The 9,957-nt window shown below is 42.5% G+C and overlaps 1 protein-coding gene across 1 annotated transcript; it reads left to right on the forward strand.

The window, feature by feature from the left end:
• Positions 1-868: 868 nt before the first annotated feature.
• Positions 869-7,659, forward strand: ythdf2 (YTH N6-methyladenosine RNA binding protein F2). Its single transcript, XM_087779716.1, has 5 exons — positions 869-1,205; positions 1,763-1,842; positions 2,675-4,363; positions 5,161-5,217; positions 6,459-7,659. The coding sequence occupies exons 1-5, from the start codon at positions 1,157-1,159 to the stop codon at positions 6,480-6,482; spliced, it is 1,899 nt and encodes a 632-aa protein (XP_087635842.1). The 5' UTR covers positions 869-1,156; the 3' UTR covers positions 6,483-7,659.
• Positions 7,660-9,957: the final 2,298 nt, after the last annotated feature.

A 9,957-nucleotide genomic window follows, 5' to 3' on the forward strand; every position in this document is an offset into this window, starting at 1 on the left:
AAACAATAGTTACTAAACAATAGTTACTAAACAAAGGTAACAAAACAATAGTTACTAAACAATAGTTACTAAACAATAGTTACTAAACAAAGGTAACAAAACAATAGTTACTAAACAATAGTTACTAAACAAAGGTAACAAAACAATAGTTACTAAACAATAGTTACTAAACAAACGTAACAAAGCAATAGTTACTAAACAATATAGTTACTTAAATAAACTACAACTAATTACAATAGTAAATAAACATATAAACCTTCTTGATAGTAACACTTGTAACAGAGATTAAATAATATGATTATGTTAGTGTTGGTGTGTGTGTGTGTGTGTGTGTGTGTGTGTGTGTGTGTGTGTGTGTGTGTGTGTGTGTGTGTGTGTGTGTGTGTGTGTGTGTAGAAGAAGAAAAAGTAAAAAGAAGAAACAACAACATAAAATAAAACACATATATTATAATATATTATAATTTGCTCATAAATACTAATTACTTAAAAACACAATAATTATGGTTCAATATTATCTCATTTATTATTTACAATAGTGTTGAAACAAAATACATTACGTGTTTCTGTATTTATTAATACATTTATTCACCAGTAAATTATCTTTTAAATGTTTGTTTCTGACTCACTTCATGTCAATCATCTTGTTTAGGTCATATATTTATGAAAATATTAAAATCGTTTTAAATAGAAAGTAGCAGAGACGAGTTGAGTTGATTAAAGAGATTATTCCTTGTTCATGTCGCGATGAACGAGATTAATTTGATTAACTCATGAAACGTTAAAACGACCGTGTGTCCTCCGCGCCGCCAGGGGGCGTCCGTCTGTTGTTGATAAATTGGTCGACGAGGCCGCTCAGCCATGTTGAGTGTGTCAAGAAACTGCAGCCCGCCATTGTGTCGAGAGCAGCAGGCTTGTCGAGGGAGAAGACTCGGCTGAGAACATCCGCGAACAGACCCTTCACCGAGCAGCCGCGTCTATTCCAAGTGCGAACGCAGTTCTCGGGAGGAAATGTCCGCCTGTGGCGCCGGTGACCTGCTCAGAGCGACGTTGTGAAGTAGCATCGCGGCGGTTAGCGGGTTAGCTTAGCTCCGAGGCTACAGGCCTGAAGTGATCTCTATTTCTCCCCCGCCTCTCCTCTCCAAAAACAAACCTTCATGAATCACCTGGACCCAATCCAGAGACCGAAAGGCCAGACGAATAAAGGTAAGAAGGTTGACTGACACCAGTGTGTCTCGTGACGTGCGCTGCGCCGAGTGTCGCGCGGATGCGAGAGCAGATGAACCAGCAGATGAACCAGCAGATGAACCTGCTGGACGAGAGATGGCTGAAGGAACGACGGTGGACGTTAGCTTAACGTTAGCTTAACGTCAGGAAGAACGTTATTGTCCAGAGACCGAACCTCTCGCTGCGAGTGTTAGGACAACAACAATAATAATACATTTGATTAAACACACGTTTGTGACACACACACGTCTCTCTGACACACACTTGATGGACGTTAAACACACGTCAAGTTTCCTCCAACGAGTCATAACAACAGTTATGAGTTGATGTGAAGTTAGTGTGTGAGTCAAGTTGACCCAACATGACACGTCTGTCACACACACACACACACACACACACACACACACACTTCTCCCGCGGATTCACTTCCTGCGTCGCATCTTCAAAAATGTCCACAAAACCGTGACACACTCGAGACTCTCACTGTTGTGTTGTGTTGTGACAGGTTTGTTTATTTGTTTGTTTGTTTGTTTCAGTGCAAAACGGAGCCGTGACCCAGAAAGATACTTTGAATGACGATGAGTTCGAGCCTTACCTGAATTCTCAGCCGAGACAGGTGTGTTTACTTCCAACGTTGTGTTCATTATTTAACGTGTTTGATGAATTTATCAAGTTAACACCAAGACTTGTAAACAAACAAAGTAACTTATTAATATTTTTGTTTAAATGCGACATGAATCTTTGCCAGTAAATCTGATTCATGTGTTATAAGAGTCTATTGTTCGTTGACCTGATTGTTGTAAAAAATAAAAAGAATCCCGTAGGATACCTCCAGAGGGATCAATAAAGTTCTATTAATCTATTTTATTATATTGGCACTAGGATGGGACCAGAACATCCTGGTTCAAGAACTATTTATACCATCTACTGTACAGAGCATGAATATTTATGTTTATTTAATGTCCATTGTAATTTAACTTATAATTTTTTATCTCATTTTATTTAAATTTTTTAAAAGGTCTGTGTTTTTACAAACTGACTGGGTTCTGATTCTGATATTTTTCTATTATCCATTATAAGACATATTTATCTATTGTTAAATATTGTTCTATATTCATGTTTTCTGTTCATGTTGTTTAAGAACAAACTGAAATGAGAAGTTTTTGATTCTTTTACAATATATTTTCTATCTATTTATCAGGATATAGTGAGTTACTATTTGCGTAAAGTAACTTGACTTGTGCAGAAACTTCTAACTTTGCTGTTCGAAGGTAGTTCATGGTTGATAAGGTTTTCTCAGTAGAACTTGAAAAGAAAATCACTGCAGTTCAGTGCGTTTGTTTAGTTTAATGGATTCAAACCTGTATATTTTCATGTTTCTGTTTAATTTTAACACTTCCATATTTTTTGGGTTTTCCCAGTAACTAAAATGTTTTTGTTCCTTTTAGAGCAATGCCTATACGGCCATGTCGGACTCCTACATGCCCAGTTACTACAGTCCCTCCATAGGATTTTCCTACTCTCTGAACGAGGCAGCATGGTCCACAGGTGGGGACCCGCCCATGCCTTACATGGCCTCTTATGGACAGCTAAGCAACGGGGAGCCCCACTACCTCCCGGACGCTATGTTTGGACAACCCGGCCCATTGGGGAATAATCCTTTTCTGGGCCAGCACGGATTCAACTTCTTCCCCAGCGGCATCGACTTCTCGGCCTGGGGCAACAGCAGCTCTCAGGGACAGTCGGGGACGCCTCAGAGCTCTGGCTACAACAGCAGCTATGCTTACGCTCCCAGCTCTCTAGGGGGAGCCATGATGGATGGACAGTCACCTTTTGCACCCGCTGCCAATGAACCGCTCAACAAGGCGCCCGGTATGAACAGCCTGGACCAGGGCATGGCGAGTCTTAAGATCGGTGGAGCCGCACCGGGCGGTAACGGGGACATGACTCCTAAGGTGGTTGGTTCTGGGCTACCTGGTGGAGGCCAATTGGGGACCGTACCATCTGTAGGGCCTCCCATCATGCCCCCGGTCTCCATTGCTCCTGCCAAACCTGCTTCTTGGGCTGATATTGCCAGCAAACCTGCCAAGCCTCAACCCAAGCTGAAAACTAAGGGAGGCATGGCCGGGGCAAACTTGCCTCCTCCGCCCATCAAACATAACATGGACATTGGCACCTGGGACAACAAGGGTACGATGCCTAAAGCTGCCACTCCTCATCAGGTGCCACCGGTCTGTAGTAATGGACAACCCCCCCACCAGGCGTCCCCTCAGCCTGGAGCGACTGCTGCAGGAAACCCACAAATGCCGCTCAGCAATGGACAACTCATGAGTCCCGTTTCCCAGATGGCACAACATCAGCTCCCCCCCGGCGGGCAGCCTGGTATGGCTCAGATGCCGCAGCCTCCGCTCTCCCAGGGTGCACCACTTCCCCCGAACCCACAGCAGACTCAATCCACCCGCTGGGTCCCGCCGCGGAACCGTGCCAACGGGTTTGGGGATGCGGTCGTGAGCGGTTCTGGTCATTCACCTCCAACATCTGGTGTGGTCGTGGTCCCCGGAGTCCCGTCCGAGCCTCACCCAGTCTTGGAAAAACTGCGTATGGTCAACAATTATAATCCCAAGGACTTTGACTGGAACCCCAAATCTGGCCGTGTGTTTATCATCAAGAGCTACTCGGAGGACGACATCCATCGCTCCATCAAGTACAACATCTGGTGCAGCACCGAGCACGGCAACAAGAGGTTGGACGGAGCGTATCGCTCGCTGGGGAACAAAGGTCCGCTGTACCTTCTCTTCAGCGTCAACGGGAGCGGACACTTCTGCGGCGTCGCCGAGATGCGCTCGCCCGTGGACTACAGCACGTCGGCCGGCGTCTGGTCGCAGGACAAGTGGAAGGGTCGCTTCGACGTGCGCTGGGTCTTCGTGAAGGACGTTCCCAACAGCCAGCTCAGACACATCCGACTGGAGAACAACGAGAACAAGCCCGTGACCAACTCCAGGGACACTCAGGAGGTGCCGCTCGACAAGGCCCGGCAGGTTCTCAAGATCATCGCTGGATATAAACACACCACGTCCATCTTCGATGACTTTTCTCACTACGAGAAGCGTCAGGAGGAGGAGGAGTGTGTGAAGAAGGTAAAGTTGTGACGAGTCAATGTCGTTTCTCTCCTTTTATTTCACATTATTTGAGGAGGTCACGGATGTGATGATGTTCTTCTGTCAGGATCTAAATGGTTGATGATTTATTGCATCTTGTGTGTGAGATGATGATAAATCTGCACAAATATGTGTTTGAATGCAAACATTCTGCTTCACTAAAATGTTCACTTAGACCTTATGAAATGTTCTTATGTCAAAGAACAATTTACACAGTACATGTGAAACTATATACGTTCATCACTTTGCTTTAAAAAAAAAAAAGGTAAGTAATAATAATATGGGCAGAAATGTTGACAAAACCCAAGTAGTACTTTGTGTAAATGTGTGTATATATTTATATATTTATATCTATAAATTCTTCGAGATTGAAAGTGAATCTTTGATGAAATATGTTGCACTTGTTGTTATCTTCGTCTAATGAATACAACGTCTATATAAGCTTTAAATGTGAGTCTTTGAACAGTTGAGTAAAATGCTTTTTATCTTTGCATTATTTCTGGAGGACTTTGTGTATTTTTATATTTCATTATATTTTTGTACAACCTGTACATTATCGACAAACAAAGAGATCAGATTAAATTTAAATCACTTTTCCATTAATAGAATGATTTTTTTATTTATTTATCTGTTTAACTTTAAATCTGTTTTATCTTTACTGTTTTGTAAGTTTGTTTCTCTTGGACGTGATACTATTTAGTGGCAGTGATTGAAATCTTAAAATCAAACGCAGGCGTATTTAAAAATGGAGGATCTGACGTGTGTTTGTGTGACAGGTGGAGGTTCAAGGCAGCGAGCCATATCCAAGCAATCGGAGTCACTACCGGATTCAGGTAATTTAATTTTAATTCCCAACTTAAACGGGGAAAAGCTTGTACACGTGTGTGCCGTTCACTCGATAAACAGAAATTATAATTACAACTTAAATGGTGTGTAAAGGGATCTGCATTAAAACTCTCAGCACTTGTGTGAAAGAGTTTCCATTTCAACCTTGTCTGGTTGTTTTAAATGAAGATGCTTTCATTGGAAAAGGGATTTATAACTTTTATTTTTGCTAATACTGTGATTGTTGGGATGAAGTTAATTATCTCCTGCATTATGCACGGTTTAGTTCGAACCAACATTTAAAACATCAACATGTTGACTGTAGACCAGGCCTGATGATGAAATGAGAAACACTTAACTTAACTTAACTATTGACGCACGAGACAAAAACCTTTGATCGCAGGAGTTCATTGACCTCAAACCTTGTAGTAGAACAAGTGTAATTATGAGCTCCAATGAATCAAAACAAAAGACTGCAGAACCAGATCCACACAATAGTCCAACTCAAATCTGTGGCTCTCTTCTTAAACACGTCTAATATAGAGTTCAAACTCCCAGGGTTGTCGGTGCGACTCTCCTCTCCTGACGCTGCTTCTTGTTGTCGCTACAACAAGTTTCTGCACCATTTCTCACTGTGATGCGAATTCAAAATGTTTTTTTCTTTCGTACCAAAGACGCTTCATTTCGTTCTAAAGAGGTCATTTTGAGCAGAAAAACTAAACCAGCAGATGTTCTTCTCCAAGAAGCTTCTACCGTCGTGTCGGATGCTTTAAGATAATCGTTCTGTGTTTTCCATCCTGAGGCTGAGCTTGAGGCGCAAACGATCCAAATCGAAGCGACCGTAGCACGAAGTGAAACTTTCATTATTCAAGAGCAGAATCTCAATCAAATCCAAATGAATCCAGTCAGAAGCTCATCCATCGATTTAGGAAACTGACCAGGATTCCAAACACTTGTGCTTTAAAGTGTAACTTATTTCTATAGGATAACGTTTGAGTGAATCGTCTGGTTTTGTTCTTAATTGTGCGGCTCTTAAGAAGTGACGGGTCATATTTGGGAGGAAACATGAGCTCATTTTTATCATCATCATCATCATCATCTGCTAGAAGGAAGACAAACATTTTCTGCATGTTTTCTTCCGTGGTCAGTGTTTCTTGAGTTCATCTTGAGAAGGTGAGAAGTTTGTTCATCATCGTGACTATGCTGCTGCTCCAGAGACTCCAGACAATGACGTTGTTTTGTGTTCCAGGAGCGCCAAGGACGACTCAAGTAACATCGGTTCATTTTGTCTAAGACTGCGATAAACCTGCACCCCAAGATACTGACCCCCCCCCCCGATCCGTTAACAAGAGCCCCCAGAAATCCACGAGGGGCTGAAGAATGAACCAAGGACAAGAATGAAATGAAGATTTTCTCAATTTTCTTTTGACTTTAAAGACTTACTTGGAACTGGTAGTAAAAAAAAAAAAAAAAGAAACCGATTATTCATAGGACTACGACTAAATGCATAGCATCCTTAGGTGAAACTGTTTTTTTCTCCCCATTCCATCACATTCGCTTTTCTCCCCTTTGTACGCTGCTTTTTTCCTTTTTTTAAAAGAAGGGATGATTCTCTGCTTTTTTTTATGGTCACGTCTGTAACACACTCACAAAAAGTCCAATAAATATTTGTAGTGTTGACTTCTTACGGCGTCCTGGAGCGGGAAACGGACTCTTGGTCTCTTTTGAGCGTCCGTCACGTGAGGACGACCTTCAACCCTGAGGACGACCTTCAACCCTGAGGACGACCTTCATGGAGTTTTTCTTTCGTCCGTGGATTTCAATGGAGAACCGGCGTCGACCGCAGCATCTAGTTTCTGACATGCTAGTCATGTTGGTGTTTTTCTTTCACGTTCCTGGCGCTCGAAGTGGACTCACGTGTTGGACTCGTCAGATCTATGTTTTTTTTGCAAGTGAAAAGAATTTTCGGGGCTTCTCGGTCTTCACTGGACGTTATTTACCCCTTTGTTGAGTGAACTTGTCGCTGCGATGCTTTCTTTTCCTCCTGGAGACAGTGATGCGAGTGGCTCGCCCCACTCTAGGTTGAACCGTAATAAATGTGGTATATAAAGCATTCCCTCGTTTCCTGTGTACTCCACATGTGTTGAACCTTTCTTTTCACATTCCCTTGACCTTTGACACGACCGTCACCTCTGTGTCCCACCTGTCTTTCTCCGCCACATTCCCCGACTCGAGAAACCACAGAAACCTTCAGAATGTCACTGCAAAAGAAACTACTGGCTTTTATTTGTGGATAATAAAGACGCTCCACGGACGACCTGTCGAGTCTTTGATTGATGCTCCGACGACACGAGGCGTCGCGTTTTTACTTCCAATCGTCTGCTCGTTACAGAAACGCTAATACTTTCTATTGTATCCAATAAACTCACCAGTTTCTTTGACTCGCTGCAGCCGCTCTGTCCGTGTCGTTCATGTGTTCACGCCTCAGGATGTTATGACTGACTTATGACTGACACATGTCACTCATGACACATGTCACTCATGACACTAACATCTCTAACATCTCAAAAGTTGAAACATATTTACCTTTAATGGTGAAATGAGACACATCCACACATGAACAAAAGAAAACTTGATTTATTCAAGTAAAAATGATCTAAAATGCAAAACTTAAATCCGCCATTTTATTTGAACGAGTGTGTGCCAAGAGTTGTGACCACCAGGGGGCGCCACAGCACATGTTTCTGGCTCCTGCTCGCCTGCCGTCGAGGCCGCAGTTTAGTTGTTAGTTTATTAACATTTATTAACATTTATTAAGTGATCATCTTAAACACTGACAGGTTTCAAGCGTAAATGTTGTTTATCTTTGTGTTTGTAAGACTTTGAGATCAACTCAACTCACAATGAAGTTTTTAAAGATACTAACGTTAATGTTTTTATCTCATTTTTCTGACGATATATTTATATATGAAGATGTTTCTCTGCTCTTTAAATTTAAATGAATTACTTACAGTTGAAGTTAAATAAGTTAAAACACAGTTTAATATTTTAACTGTATTGTTGACTCTGGTCTGGAAACATCTTTACTAATAACTAACAAACAATTGAGGTATATTGTAATTATTATGTGTGTGTGTGTGTGTGTGTGTGTGTGTGAGCATTTGTCTCTTTCTCTGTGTGTTTTTGTTTGTCTCTTCCCCTCTTCATGTGTGTGTGTGTGTCTGTTTGTGTGTGTGTGTGTGTGTGTGTTGAGTGGAGCGGCACGTGTGGTGTGTGTCGGGGATGCCTTGTGGGGACGTCCCGTGACCCTCTTCTCCCCTGAGACTCTGCTCCTCCTGAGACTCGCTCCTCCTCCTGAGACTCGCTCCTCCTCCTGAGACTCTCTGCTCCTCCTGAGACTCCTCTCTGCTCCTCCTGAGACTCCTCTGCTCCTCCTGAGAGTCTCTGCTCCTCCTGAGACTCTCTGCTCCTCCTGAGACTCCTCTCTGCTCCTCCTGAGACTCTCTTCTCCTCCTGAGACTCTCTGCTCCTCCTGAGACTCTCTGCTCCTCCTGAGACTCCTCTCTGCTCCTCCTGAGACTCTCTGCTCCTCCTGAGAGTCCTCTCTGCTCCTCCTGAGAGTCTCTGCTCCTCCTGAGACTCCCCTCTGCTCCTCCTGAGACTCTCTGCTCCTCCTGAGACTCTCTCCTCCTCCTGAGACTCTCTGCTCCTCCTGAGACTCCTCTCTGCTCCTCCTGAGAGTCTCTGCTCCTCCTGAGACTCCTCTCTGCTCCTCCTGAGACTCCTCTCTGCTCCTCCTGAGACTCTCTCCTCCTCCTGAGACTCTCTGCTCCTCCTGAGACTCTCCTCCTCCTGAGACTTGCTCCTCCTCCTGAGACTCTCTGCTCCTCCTGAGACTCTCTGCTCCTCCTCCTGAGACTCTCTGCTCCTCCTGAGACTCTCTGCTCCTCCTGAGACTCTCCTCCTCCTGAGACTTGCTCCTCCTCCTGAGACTCTCCTCCTCCTGAGACTTGCTCCTCCTCCTGAGACTCTCTGCTCCTCCTGAGACTCTCTGCTCCTCCTGAGACTCTCCTCCTCCTGAGACTCTCTGCTCCTCCTGAGAGTCTCTGCTCCTCTGGATGATAATGAAGCTCATAAAAGAGTGAGGAGCGAAGGAGTGAAGAGGAGGATGAGGTCGTGGGGAGAGAAATCTTCTCCTGCAGGAGAAACATGTGCAGGTTAAGAAGTCGATGTTGAAGATGTTCTTGACTCTGAAGGTCATGTTTCTCTGAAGGTCATGAAGGTCATGTTTCTTCAGCAACATCTTCATCAGAGACTGTTTGGATAGAAATCCTCAGTTTGAGTCTCACGTCTGTAACTGATTTAAATGTTTCAAGATCAGCTTTATTGACAGTGATTGACACGTCGGAGGTGCTGGAGACACTACATGAATATATATATATATATATTATTTACAATACAATACATACATAAATCAAAACGTATTTTATTTATAAATAAAATACGTTTATAAATGAACTAAAATACATGTATAAATAAAATACGTTTATAAATGAACTAAAATACATGTATAAATAAAATAAAATACATTTATAAATAAAATCAAAATAAAATACATTTATAAATAAAATAAAATAAATTTATAAATAAAATTAAATACATTTATAGATCAAATAAAATACATGTATACATTTAATAAAATACATTTATAGATAAAATAAAATATATGTATAAATAAAATAAAATAC

This window comes from Callionymus lyra, chromosome 18 (genome assembly GCF_982586985.1).
Source record: "Callionymus lyra chromosome 18, fCalLyr1.hap1.1, whole genome shotgun sequence".
Lineage (NCBI taxonomy): Eukaryota > Metazoa > Chordata > Actinopteri > Syngnathiformes > Callionymidae > Callionymus > Callionymus lyra.

Coding starts and splice junctions, on each gene's coding strand:
- ythdf2 (XM_087779716.1), top strand. CDS start 1,157: ATGAATCACCTGGACCCAATCCAGAGACCGAAAGGCCAGACGAATAAA. Junction 1,206..1,762: donor GAAAGGCCAGACGAATAAAG/GTAAGAAGGTTG, acceptor TGTTTGTTTCAG/TGCAAAACGGAGCCGTGACC. Junction 1,843..2,674: donor TGAATTCTCAGCCGAGACAG/GTGTGTTTACTT, acceptor TGTTCCTTTTAG/AGCAATGCCTATACGGCCAT.